Source organism: Saimiri boliviensis, chromosome 11 (genome assembly GCF_048565385.1).
Source record: "Saimiri boliviensis isolate mSaiBol1 chromosome 11, mSaiBol1.pri, whole genome shotgun sequence".
Classification (NCBI taxonomy): Eukaryota; Metazoa; Chordata; class Mammalia; order Primates; family Cebidae; genus Saimiri; species Saimiri boliviensis.
Window position 1 is genome coordinate 55,073,353 of NC_133459.1, and position 14,257 is coordinate 55,087,609.

The 14,257-nt window shown below is 37.1% G+C and overlaps 1 protein-coding gene across 2 annotated transcripts in view; it reads left to right on the forward strand.

Annotated features, from left to right (window-relative positions):
• Nucleotides 1–14,257, forward strand: part of PRKAA2 (protein kinase AMP-activated catalytic subunit alpha 2) — a 71,273-nt gene that overhangs the window by 28,818 nt on the left and 28,198 nt on the right. For both annotated transcript variants that reach the window (XM_039473639.2, XM_074380882.1), the window contains exon 2: nt 3,084–3,225. In XM_039473639.2, the coding sequence (XP_039329573.1) occupies nt 3,084–3,225 (142 nt within the window). The remainder of the gene's footprint in view (nt 1–3,083; nt 3,226–14,257) is intronic.

Sequence of the window (14,257 nt, forward strand, 5' to 3'; positions counted from 1 at the left end):
ATCTTCCATATAGTAGGGGTTTCAGCTCTCTTTATTTCATTGAGGCTATCAGGGATTTGAGGAGAGAGGTGTATTTTTTAGACCACCCTGGCAAGGTGTTTGGGTGTTATAAAATTTCCAAAGATGAGTAATAAACTACTCAGGCATGAAGAAACCGTTTAGCTTATTTTAATTAATAGAAAGTTCCTAGAAATCGATAAGATTTTTCTGGAGTCTTAGAAAAATAATTTGGAGTGTTAATAAGTTACATTGCTTGAACTTGATATGTCTCATTTTGTTTGTTTTATATGCTGAGAAAGTAACTTTCAAGATTCATTAAATTTTTGAGATAATTTACAGTTTGCAAAAGTTATTAAGATAAAAATAATCTCCAGTGACAAAAACTCAGTTCTTTCTAAATCATCGCATTACATGTTTGGAGTACTCTGACTGGGGTTATCACTGTGTGGTGGTTATGCTGACTGTGAAAGCAGACAGCCCAGGTCAGATGTTGTGCCACCACTTGCTGTGTGACCTCGGATGACTTATTTTTCTGTGCCTCAGGTTTCTCATCTATACACTGGATTATAATAATACTTCATAGAGTTGTGGTAGGGTTGAGAGAGCAGGGCAGCTACCACTTAGAATAAAGCTTAGCACATAATAAACAATAGGTGTCATTAGTGATCGCCTTTGTCATTAATGTTTTTGTCATAAGGAGTTGAAATATGACTCCAAGAAATATTTAGGAGATTATGTCAGCTGACTTTCATTTGCAGCATATACGCTATGTGCTATGAAGTGAAATAGAAGACACAGGTTTGGTGAGGAAGAAGGAGGAGAATGCTGAATGTAGTTTTTTTGTTTTGTTTTTGGTTTATCTTTTTTATGAACAGCGTCTCACTCTGTCACCCATGCTGTATTGCAATGGCGCCATTTAGGGTCACTGCAACCTCTGCCTCCCGAATTCAAGGGATCCTCCTGCCTCACCCTCCCAAGTAGTTGGGACTGCAGGCATGTGCCACCACACCCAGATAATTTTTTATTTTGAGTAGAGATGGGATTTTGCCATGTTGCACAGGCTGATATGGAACTCCTGGGCTCAAAGGAACGGCCCACATCGGCCTCCCAAAGTGCTGGGATTACAGGCATGAACTGCCATGTCCAGCCCTTGAATTTAGTTTTGAGTGTGGTGAATTTGAGGTGTTTGTGGGATATTAATCTTGAAATACAAATTTAAAGGAGAGACAGAGGTCACTGGCATATGGGTGATAATTAAAACTACGGGAGATGAATGACATAACGTAAGGGTCTACCTTGGGCCAGGTTTGAAACCTGGGGACACTTAACCTTCAAAGAGCAGGCAGAGGACACAAAAGAGACCATCTGAGAGTTAGTAGGAGAAACAGGAGAGAGAAATACCACCAAAAAGAGGTATGGTGTCTGATGAAACAGAGATTATAGTAATCTGAGAACTGAAAAGTATCCATGGCTTGATATTTTGTGACTCTTTGGTGTCCTTGGAGTGGAGGTAGAAACCAGATAGCTGTGAATTTAGGGATGGTGATAAGGGAGGAAAAGAAGGCAACAAATGTAACTACTGTAACTACTCTTTTGAGAAGTTTTGATGAGACAGGTTGGAAACTAAAGGAGGATACAGGATCAGTGGAAGAGTTTTGGAGGATATACGACTTGGGCAGTCTTAAGAGAAAGAGCTATTAGAAAAGAAAAAAAGTTGAATATGAGGAAAGTGTAGAAAAGTTGGGTTAAAGGTGAAGGTTGATGAGACTGGCCTTGAATAGGAGGAGGGGTATGGATAGAAGTAAGTCTTTAAGATAGAGGAAATTAGGGTTAACCTGTAATCCCAGCACTTTGGGATGCCAAGGTGGGAGTATCACTTGAGCCCAGGAATTCAAGATCAGCCTGGGCAACATAGTGAGACCCCACCTCTACAAAAATTTAAAGAAAAATTAGCAGGGGAGGCTGAGCATTCTTGTAGTACCAGCTACTGGGGAGTCTGAGGCAGAAGGATCACTTGAGCCCACGAGGTTGAGGCTGCAGTGAGCTATGTTCACACCCACTGCATTCCAGCCTGGATGACAAAACAATACCTTATCTCGAAATAAATAAATACATAAAAAGATAGGAAAAGTCACTCCTAATGACTTCAGGTTCTCTAAAGAAATAAAAAGGGTGTTTGTCACTGAAAGGAGAGTTAGAGAGATGTTTTGAGGAGAATGGTGAAAGTTTAGAATAGAATTGAGGAAAATAGGAGAGGTAGCTGACAAATTTGTTCCCGACTGAGGGATTTTTCATCTGAACAGTATTGAAAGATATCCCTGTTAGTGTGGATGCCATGAATGTGTTATATGAGAAAGCAGAAGGACTATATTTAACAAAGCGTATATTCATTTAGCATCTCTGTGTACAAAGCACTTTGCCCCAAGGAGATTCAGATGAGCACTGGTCATCTTGTCCAAGGAGAGTATGAGCTAATAGCTTAGGTTATGTGATTTGTCACAAACACAAATATTTATAATAGATAAAAAATGGTAAATGACACGAGTTTTATAAACATACTGTAACAGTTTGAACGAGATAGAAATTTCATCATACAGAGAGAAAATAAGAGGACTTTATGAAAAAGGCACAAAAAAGGGCTAATGTGAATTTTCTGTTGAAATAGTAATTATTGTGAATTTTTGATTTATCACACTATTTATTCTTCTGTAATACAATGACTGGCATTAAGCAGAAGAAGAGAAATGAGATTATTGAAACAGTGAGTTCTCTTCTGTTCAAATGATGTTCTAAAGTTGATTATATTTTAGAATATAGAATTCAGTAATCATTTTCACAAACATTCCATAAATATGAACATCTCTGTTAGGTGCAAAAGATACAGAGATGACTAAGATACAGTTTCTATCCTCAAAGAGTGCATACTCTAATAGAAGAAATAGAAGTACAAATAACTTCAGTTTTGTACAGTGACATAAAGATGGTATACAGGAGTAAAGACATTTAGGGCACAATGGAAGGAAGCATGAATAAATGATTATGTTGATATGACAGCATGTTTTTTTCCTTTTTCTTTCCCTTAGTTGGAGAACATCAATTAACAGGCCATAAAGTGGCAGTTAAAATCTTAAATAGACAGAAGATTCGCAGTTTAGATGTTGTTGGAAAAATAAAACGAGAAATTCAAAATCTGAAACTCTTTCGTCATCCTCATATTATCAAACTGTAAGTATTTTTGTATGTTATTATATCAAAGAGACACCTGTCTTAAAACGTTTTTAAGGATTTTATAATTGTTTATCGTTAATCTTTTATAATTTTTTTCATATATTCAGCAAGTATTAATTCACTTAACCTTTATCAATCATTTTTTGCATTCTCTTGGTTAGAATGAACAGGCATTGTTTCTAAATTGGTACTCTTTTCAAGTGATGAATGAAGCCTTAGAAGTTGATTCTTATCCAATTTTAAATGTCATTCAGGGCTTTGATATTTCTAGATTCTTTTTTATTTTTTTTTTCTAGTCAGTTTTCACTAACGTATCAGGGTATTTTCTCTTTGGAAAGATAGAAAGTATATGCCAAAGATTATTTCACGTAGTATCTTGTAGAACTGAAAGTAGTACTATAATCATAAAGCTTTTAGAAAGGCAAATGTGTTTTTTTTTCTCCTTGGGATATATTACAAACTTAAAAGTCAAGTAAATTGGAGATAAATAAGATAATTAATTGAAAGATAAATAATTATTTAAAATTGACTAGACTCTAGAAAATATAAAAAGTATGCAATAATGTGTTTCTTTCAATCATTTGAAGTTGCATTTTAATATTTCTTGAGAAAATATAATGTGCTAGACACTGAAAATTGTCTTATTTATCTTTAAACTTGGACACAGTTTTATGAAATAAGTATTGCTCTTACTTATTGAGCACCTGATAGTGGCCAGGAACTGTACCAAGCATTTTTTTTTTCAAGTTTCTGCTGAATGTATGGAGCATTTTACATATATAACGTAATATCATCTTCATGATCAGTGTCTAAGGCAGGCTTACTTTACAGATGAGGAAACTGCATCATCTAACAAGTAACAGTAACTTATCCAAGGCCACACCTCCAGTAAGTCACAGAGATGGCGGTTGTGGTCAAACCCAATTCTAAATGCCATGCTGTTAATGCTCCAGCACTGCAGTTTTTCTTAAAATTGAGAATTATATAAATTCATTTTAAAGAAAAAGTAAATTTATGGAACCCTGATTTTGACTTAATTATTTTTAATGTACCGTTACTTAAGTGTTTAGAAACAAAGCCCTATGTTTAAACTTTATATGTGTATAGTTTGAATACAATTATGAAACCAAAAGAAATTCACAACTTAAATGCAAAAAAACACAATGTAATCAATGGACTTAAAAGCAATATCAATAGTATAATATGACAAATAGTAGTGTTTTGTAACAACCAGATCACTGTTAGTGAGTTTAATAGTAGAAACAGTAGGATACGGTCAAATACTAAATTTATATTGTGATTCAAATAAGATTGGTACAGAGAAAGCATGTTCATATAAATATACTATTAAAAAAGCAGTATTAATATCTCTGAGATGTTCTTTGATAGTTCATTAATCAGACATTATATTTAGGCTGACCTTTGTCAGTGGGCAGTCTTTGAATGTCAGCATTAATGGGAACAACTTGATAACCCTGTGGAGTTATGTTGTTTACTTGATGACAAGAGGAACGTGTAAGTGTGGTGAGCAGAATAATACTCGCATCCCCATGTCTTATTTCCTAATTCCTGGAAATTGTGAATATATTAGGTTTGATGGCAAAGGGTAACATTGCTAACCAGCTGACCTTAAACTAGGGAGATTATCCTGGATCATGTAGGTGAGTCCAATATTAACACAGTGGTTCTTAAAAGTAAAGGAGAAGGGTAGAAGAAAAGAGTCAGAGAAAAAGTCCTGAACATGGAAACAACATCTGAATGATAAAATGTGAGAAGGACTCAACTGGCCGTTGGTGCCTTTGAAGGTGGATAAAGGGGAGCATGAGTCAACGAATGCAGGCAGTCTCTACAAGCTGAGAAATGCAAAGAAATTCTGCCGCAGAACCTTCAGAAGGTAACACAGCTCTGCTGACACCTTGATTTTAGCCCACTGAGACATGTCAAGCATTTAAGATAAAGAACTGTAAGGTAATAAATTTGCGTTGCTCTAAGCCACTGAGTTTGAAGTATGGCAGCAATGGGAAACTAATACAGCATCATTCTTAAAATCCTTAAATAAGTGGCTGGTCCAATTATTGATGAGACTTGGAACATTTATTTAGTCTTTACTGCTGTACTTATTATTAGTGAACTATGGCTAATTGGTGTTTTTAATGAAGGGACCCATGCAATGCATCTTACCGGCAGCATGAGTATGCCACTGATTGTTCAGAGCAGGCTTTCATGGAATTGGCGTTCCATTGGATGACCGATGATGACTCAGTTCTCACATCACTGCTGTGAAACCTTCATTCTTAGAGTAAGCTTCAATGTCATATGGTCTTTGCTTGACATTCACTCAGTTGTAAACATAAACAAAAACCAAGGTCCCTGAAATGGCATGGCGGTACTTGCTTATAAGGTTATCATCTAGGCCCCGTGTATTAGGTAGTCCAGAGTATGTATATAGAGGTTTTTAAAGATTATCCCAAGAATTAAAATTCTACCCATAAGCTTGGTGACTCACCTCTCCTGTCCTTTGTTTCTTTAACTTTAAAATGGGACACCTCATTTGAGGATTAAATGTGTTGGCATTGGTGTAATGCCTAGTATTTAATGAGCATTGGGCCACAGCAGGAATTAGCAACTTACAAACTAATTCCACTCCTCTTTCATTATTTTAAACAGTTTTCACTTAACTGAAACAGTTCATCTCTGACTTCAACTCCTTATTTTTAATGACTTTGTTGTAGTTACTGGGTAACATCTAAGCTAAATCTCTTTGCTCTTCCCCACTAGGTGTCCACTTCCTATGAGAAGAGAAAGGTGAAATGGCCAGACTGAAAGTGTCATAGGCTAGAATGGAAGTGGAGAAGGGAAAGATCTTTCTGTATTTGCCTTATACCTGACCTCATCACTTAAAGACTCTCAGGAAATTTTACCCATTTGGGTATGAGTCCTACTATCTGTACAGTTCCTAAAAACACAAATCAGATGTTATCGATAAGCAGTTGCAATTGTCATGAGGATTCTAAGCCTTCTTTTCCTTTTTTTTTTTTTTTTTTTTTTTTTTTTTTTTTTTTTTTTCAAACAGAGTCTAGCTCTGTTGCTCAGGCTGGAGTGCAGTGGTGCAGTCTTGGCTCACTGCAGCCTCCGCCTTCCAGGTTCAAACAATTCTTGTGCCTCAGTCTCCCAAGTAGCTGAGACCACAGGCATGTGCCACCACACCACACCCTGCTAATTTTTGTATTTTTCATAGAGACAGGCTTTCTGCCATTTCACCAGGCTGGTCTCAAAGTGATCAGCCTGCCTCAGCCTCCCAAAATGCTGACATTACAGGCACGAGCCACTGTACCCGCGCATGAAGACTTATTTTTGATGTCATATTTTTCAGTGTTTTCTTGCCTCCATTTCTATATTTACTTTCAATCATTTTATTTTTGTTTGATAATTATCTCATTCTGATATGGAGCAATTATTCTGATATATATAGCAATTATTTAATTGCTGTTTTCTGAAGGAATTATAGAAGATGGTCAGAGTTGCTCAGAAATTAATTGGCAGAGGTGAATTTACAGCTTAAAACTTTTGGCTTATAGACTTGAGATTAATTTATTCAGCTACATTGCCTCTTTAATTGTAGGTCTGATCTTACAACAAAAAATTCACGTATTCTTACTACAGAACAAATTTATTGACATAGTCTCTAACAGTGTTAGTCATTTAAACAGAGAGAGCAACCTTATCCTTTCAGTGGTTTTCTTTTATGTAGTCTTGGCCTAATTGTCAGGAATAGTTTTCTTGTTGCAAAAATGAGCCTCTAGAATTAGTAAGAAAGTTTGAGCACTGAATCCCAAGAATGAAGGATATTTATTGCATGGTTTCCTTATTAACCCAAATTGGAAAAAAAATTACATATGAATAGCATCAAACCCAGTGGTAGAAAATTAAGAGGAGAAATAGGATTTAAAGAAAAATCCAAACTTCCCATGAAGTAGACTCTGTTGAATTGACTTTTGTCCCTGTTTTTCTTTCCTCCATAGTTCTTTTTTTTTTTTTTTTTTTTTTTTTTTTTTTTTTTAAGACGGAGTTTCGCTCTTGTTACCCAGGCTGGAGTGCAATGGCGTGATCTGGCTCACCGCAACCTCCGCCTCCTGGGTTCAGGCAATTCTCCTGCCTCAGCCTCCTGAGTAGCTGGGATTACAGGCACGTGCCACCATGCCCAGCTAATTTTTTGTATTTTTAGTAGAGACGGGGTTTCATCATGTTGACCAGGATGGTCTCGATCTCTCGACCTCGTGATCCACCCGCCTCAGCCTCCCAAAGTGCTGGGATTACAGGCTTGAGCCACCGCGCCCGGCCTCCCTCCATAGTTCTTAATGCAACTTGATTTTACTTGATCGAAAGATGAATGCTTGCTGTTCTGGTGGAGATGATTTTGCCTGTCTAATTCTTTTTAATCTGTCTTATTTAACCTATGGCCAGCTTTTAACATCATTAACCACCACCTTGAAATGTTGTAGGCTCTAGGTTTCCATGACACCTCAGCCTTCTGTTTTGTTTTTTTCATTCTTGTTCCTTCTGAAAACTTTCTTTTACAGGCCTCTCTTTATCTTCCTGGCTGTTAAATACAGTATTGTTGCATTTAAGTACACCGAGTTAATTTTCTCAGTGAACCCTCTTTTGATGATTTCATCTACTACCATGGTGCCATTTGCCATCTCTATGCTAAAGATTTCCAAATCTTTATGATTTCTAGCCCTTTTATTTCTCCTGATTTTTGAGCACATTTGTCAAACTGTTTATTGGATGTTCACGTTCTTTTTTTTTATTTTTTAGACATACTTTTGCTCTTGTTGCCCAGGCTGGAGTGCAATGGCATGATACGGTTCACTGCAAACTCTGTCTCCTGGGTTCATGTGATTCTCCTGCCTCAGCCTTTCAAGTAGCTGGGATTACAGGCATGTGCCACTACACCCGGCTAATTTTGTGTTTTTAGTAGAGACGGGGTTTCTCCGTGTTAGTCAGCCTGGTCTTGAACTCCCTACCTCTGGTGATCTGCTCACCTTGGTCTCTCAAAATGCTGGGATTACATGCCTGAGCCACCATGCCCAGCCTTCTGGATGTTCACATTCTAAAGTCACTGAGTCATCTGAAGCTAAATTTTTCTCTCTCTTCCACACTTACTCCTCCTCTATTTTTGGGGGGCAGGGGAGTGGAAGGGAAGTAAATGAAAATACCATTCATGCAGTTTCCCAAGCCCCAAACTTGGGCATAATACTTAATTTCTTCTTTTCCCTTATTTCTTACATACAATAAATCATTAAGGTCTACACTTCTTTTTCCTAAGTGTCCTCTGAATTTCTTCATTTTTCCTTGCTCTGTCAGGTTACCATCTTTTATTTGTTGAACTTCACTGTTTCCTCTGCTTGGAATACTTTATCCACATCTGCCTCTCCCTAGGCTGCCAATTCCAACTTGTCTTTTAAGTGCAATTACATTTTACCCTTGAACAGTATGGGTTTGGACCATATGGGTCTACTTATGTGTGGATTTTATTCCGCCTTTGCTGCCCTGAGACAGCAAGACCAACCCCTCTTCTTCCTCTTCCTACTCAGTCTACTCAGTATGAAGATGACAAGGATAAAGGCCTTTATGGTGATCCATTTCCACTTAATGAGTATTCAGCATATTTTCTCTTTCTTATGATTTTCCTAATGACATTTTCTTGTCTCCAGCTTATTTTATTATAAGAAACAGTATCTAATGCATTTAACATGCAATATGTGTTAATTATTTATGTTATCTGTAAGGCTTCTGCTAAACAGTAGGTTATTAGTAGTTAAGCTGGGGAGGAGTCAAAAGTTAAACGTGGATTTTTTACTGAACAGGGGTTGACACCCTAACCCCCACATTGCCTGAGGATCAACTGTACCCCTGAAAACCTGCTTTACCCAGTAAGACTGGATTAGGTTCTAACTCCTCTTTGCTCCCAAAGCACTCAATGTTTACCTTTTCCAAAGCCCTTAAAGTGCATTGTAATAGCACATTTTCTTGTTGGTATTTCCCGCAAAACTGAAGTACTTAGGAGCAGGAATTATGGTTTTGTTTTCTTTTATTCAAATTTTTATTGAGCACCTACTGTGGGATGGGTGCTGTTCTAGGCATAGGGGATATAATATTGAAAGATGAAGTCTCTTTGTTGTGTTTTTTATGTTCTGGACAGTAAGGAAACAAATTAACAAGATCACTTTAAGCAAAGATAAGTGCCATGAAGAGAATGAAACTTGGTGCTGTCACAGAGTGTGACTAGGAAGGAAGAAGGGCTAATTTAGATTAGGTATGAGGAAGCCTCACTGAGAAGATAGGTTTGACCTAAGACCTAAGTATGATAAAGACCTAGACATTTGAAAATCTGGGGACAGAGTGTTTTCAAAGCCAGGGGAAGAGCAACATCCAAGAGGTGAAACAAACTTCAAGTGTCGTAGGCAAAGGAAGATTATGTAATCTCAGGAATGGAGTGAGGAGAAGAGAATTAGTTCAGGAATTCAAAGAGTAGATGGTGATCAGATAACAAAGGGATTTGAAGACCTTTCTAAGAGCTTTGATTGTGTTCTAAGTGGGAACTTTTAGAGAGTTGGAGAAATGATGTCATGAGTATAGTATGGAATGAGTATGGTGGCAGAAGTAGAAGCAGACAGACCAGTTGGGAAACTATTGCTACACTCTACCTAGGAGATTATGGTGGCTTTAACCAAAGTGGTAATCTAGATTTGTGTTGTGTAATACAGTAGCCACTGGCCACATGTGGCTGTGTACATTTAAATTAATAAAAATGAAAAATTTAGTTCTGTGGTCAAACTAGCCACATTTGAATCACTTAATAGCCGCATATGTTTAGTGGCCACTGTGTTGGACAGAGCAGATAAAAAACATTTTTATCATTGCAGGACCTTCTATTCAACAGCCCTGTTTTAGATGGAGAGAAATTGATGGATTTGATACGTATTTTGGAGAGAGAACTAATTAATTACTGATGGGTTAGATAAGGGAGGAGAAAGAAAGGAATTTATTTATTTATTTTGGCATAAGCAACTGGGATTTTGAACTTCGGTTGAGCAACTAGGTAGTGGTGTCATTTTCTGAGATGGGAAGAATGGAAAAGAAACATTAGAGAGGGGTGAAAATGAAGGATACTGTTTTGGCCATATTAAGCTAAGAATCCCATTAGACATGTAATGGAGATATCATATATTGTCTTTATCTCTCCAGCATCTAGCACAGTAGTAGGTATTCAGTAATTACTTGTAGCTCCATATAGAGTTTGAACAAGGTCCTGATGGCTCTAGGAGCCCAAGCAAGAACAAAAGAATGAAAGTGTAAGGAATGTGATATATTGGGAGCAAACAATCTGGTATGACTGGTTCACAGAGTATATATAGGAAAGTGGAAAAATATGGCCAGAAAGACAGGTTGTTTGTTGATCCTTTCATTTAACAAATGACACCATTTAGGCACTAGGGATACAGCAGCAGACAAAAAGGCAACAACAAAATCCTTGCTATAATGGAGGTTGTATTAGGGTGTGGCGGAGGGGCAGTGGGGAAATAATAAATCTCCTATTATATGATATGTCATATATTTAGACAGTGAGGAGATGAGGGGATATGCCATGTAGATATCTGTAGGGGGAACGTGACACATGGAGGGAGCAGCAAATACAAAGGAAAGTGGAAATTCCTGCAGGTCAGAGATCACGGGAGCAGAATGATCTAGGAGGATTAGAGTAAGAGATGAGGTCAGAGACATAAAGCCAAGCTGTGTAGGGCATTACAGGCCACTGTAAGGACTTTGGCTTTTACTCTTGATTAAAATGGGAAGCCATTGGAAGGCTTTGATGAGAGGTGTGATGTGATCTGACATATGTTTAGATTGTAGCTGAGCAAGAGTTGAAGCAGGGAAACCAGTTAGGAGTCAATTGCAGTAATCTGTGTAGATAATGTTGGTTTGAAATAGAGCACAGTGTGGAAGTGTTGAGAAGTAAGCATGTTTTGTATGTACTTTCAAGGTAGAGTCAACAGCATTTGCTAAAAGATAAAATGTGGGTTGTGAGAGGAAAGAAGTTAACGATGACTCCAAGGCATCTGGCCTCGGCAAAAAAACCAGGATGGAGTTGCCAGTAACTGAAGTGGAGAAGATTGTAGAAGGAACAGGTTTGAGGTGGGATGTTAGGGGGGTGGTTTCAACAATTTAATTTTGGTTTTATGAAGTTGAAATGCTTAATTAGGCATCCAAGTAGAGATGTAAGTAGGCTGTTGAATATGTGAAATCTGGAGTTCAGGGGAGAGGTATAAGCTAGAGAGAGAAATTTGAAATCCATCAGCAGATAGACTCTATTTAAGATATTTAAAGGCGTAAGACTGGATGAAATCACCAAGGTTATGAATATAGATAAACAAGAAGTCCAAGGACTGAGCACTAAAATACTATGATGCTAACATGTCTGAAAAATTAGGAGGAACCAGTAAAGGGAATGAAAATGGTTAGTGGAGTGGGAGGAAAATTAGGAGAATCATGTATCTTGAAGCCAGGAGAAGAAAGTGTTTTAAGAAAAATCACCGACCATCCCTTTTACTGATGAATATTGAGTAAGACAAGAACTGAGAATTAACTGTTTGATTTGGCAATGTGGAGGTTGCTGCTGTCTTTGAAATGAATCATTTTATTGGAATGATGAGGGCAAAAACCTGATACAAAGAGTTTAAGAGACAATATGAGATAAAAAAAGGGGGGATAGTAACTATAGGCAGCAACCAGAAGGGAACGTGGAATCTAAACAAGGTCTGCTTTTTAAAATGGGACATATTATAGAATGCTGGTATGCCAAAAGGAGTGATTCAGTCAAGAGGAAGGAATTGATACAAAAGGAAGAGGGGCTAATTATAGAAGCCAAGTCCTTTGGTAAGTGTGGGAGAGAATCCATTGCATAGTTGGAGGAGTTAGTCTTCGAAAGTATATGACCATGGAGTGGTTGGCAGTATATGGTGTGGGAAAAGATAATTAGAAATAAGGTGTTCAAATAACTTAAAGGCCATATGTTAAGATATTTAAAGTCTTAAGACTGGTTGAGATTACCAAAGATATGAGTATAGATAAACAAGAAGTCCAAGGACTGAGCTCTAGAGCACTATGATGTTAACATGTTTATATCACAGATCATCTATAAGGATATCACTTACCTAAAACAGTGACGGTAGTAGCAATAGGGAAAAAGACATTAATTCAGAATGAGAGGGAGTTAGTAAGAAGATTGACTAATGACTACAATGTGGAAAGGTATTAGGAGGTATTATCTGATGTCCTGCACTTCAAAGACAATGAGATTTTTGAGGGAGGAAGTTTTGGGTAAGAATTTCTTTTAGATCAGAGTTCGTTCATTACTCGACTATGCAGATTTGCCAGCATTTAACATTTCATTAAATTAATGTGAATTAATGCATCTAGCCTCTGACCAACAATGGCTTCTAATGTATCAGAAAAAGAGATACATTATATATTTTGGCTGGAGGTATACTACACTACCTAGCCTTTCAAATGAAAACAAAAATTGCAGAAATGAAACTGAAATCTGATCACTCTTAAATCTCTAGATTTAACAATGGGTTAGAAGTTGTACATTCTGCTGCTATAAAGGAAACAAACAAAGCTGATACTGTGGAATCCTCTTTAACACAAGCCAACTGGTTTCTTCAACAACAACAAAAAATAGATGGAGGAGCAACCTATGCATTAGAAGAGACATAAGAGACAAATCAACCAATTACAATATATTGATTGTGTTTGTATCAAGAAATCTTCTGATTGGATATTTGATAACATTCATGATTCTTAAAATTTATGCATGATAACAATATTGCATATTGTGCATACACATGCATACACACATTTCTTAAAGTTACCCTTTAGAGATATGTATGGATTTCTTTACAGAGGACGTGAAGGCCAAATTCATTGTGAAATGTTGGTGTAAAACATACTTTTACAAAGTTAATAACTACAACATTAATTAACTTAGACTCTAGATTGTTATAGAGAATTTGAGTTATTCCATATGACCATACATAAATAAGAAAAGCACTGCCAACTCAATAAACATGGGCAAAAGACACAGCATTTTATAAGAAGAAATGTGTATGATGTTTTGCAAGTGTTGAAGAATATATAAATTCACCACTTTTCTAAAGATTTTAGCATTGCCAGACTTTCTTTGGAAAACAGTTGGCATTATCTTTTCAGTTGGAACATACACAATAACTGTGACTCAGCAGTGGACTCATCAGAATATGTCAAGGAGAAAATCTAGCCATGTAGAAGAATGTTTGTCTTAGTCCATTTTTACATTACTATAAAAGAATACTGAAGGCTGGGTAATTGATAAAGAAAAGATGTTTAATTGGCCCACAATTCTGCAGGCTGTACAGGAAACATGGCGCTGGCTTTTGCTTCTAGTAAGGGTCTCAGGATGCTTACAATCATAGCAGAAGGCAACTGGGAGCCAGGCTGTCACATGGTGAGAGGGGGAACAACAGAGGAAGGAGGAGGAGCCAGGCTCCTTTAAACAACCAGCTCTCTCATGAAATGAGCAAGAACTCACTTATTACTGAACCAGTAGTGCTAAACCATTCATGAGGGATGGATCTATGCCCATGATCCAATCACGTCCCACCAGTCCCCGTGTCCAACATTGGGAATCACATTTCAACGTGAGATTTGGAGGGGGCAAATATATAAACCATACCAATGTTCAAGCAGCAAATAATAGCAAAATTGTAGAAACAACCTACTCTTTAGTGGTAGAGTAGATGAATAAATACAATAGGGTATTGTATTTATTAATGGTCAAATAAAATAACTATAGCAAACACAATATGGATGAATCTCAGTAAAATAACTACTAGAATATTACATAGAGCATGACACCTGGTTTTTAAAGCAAAGGCCAGTGTAACATATATATGAGTTATTCTTATATATGAAATATACATAGGTA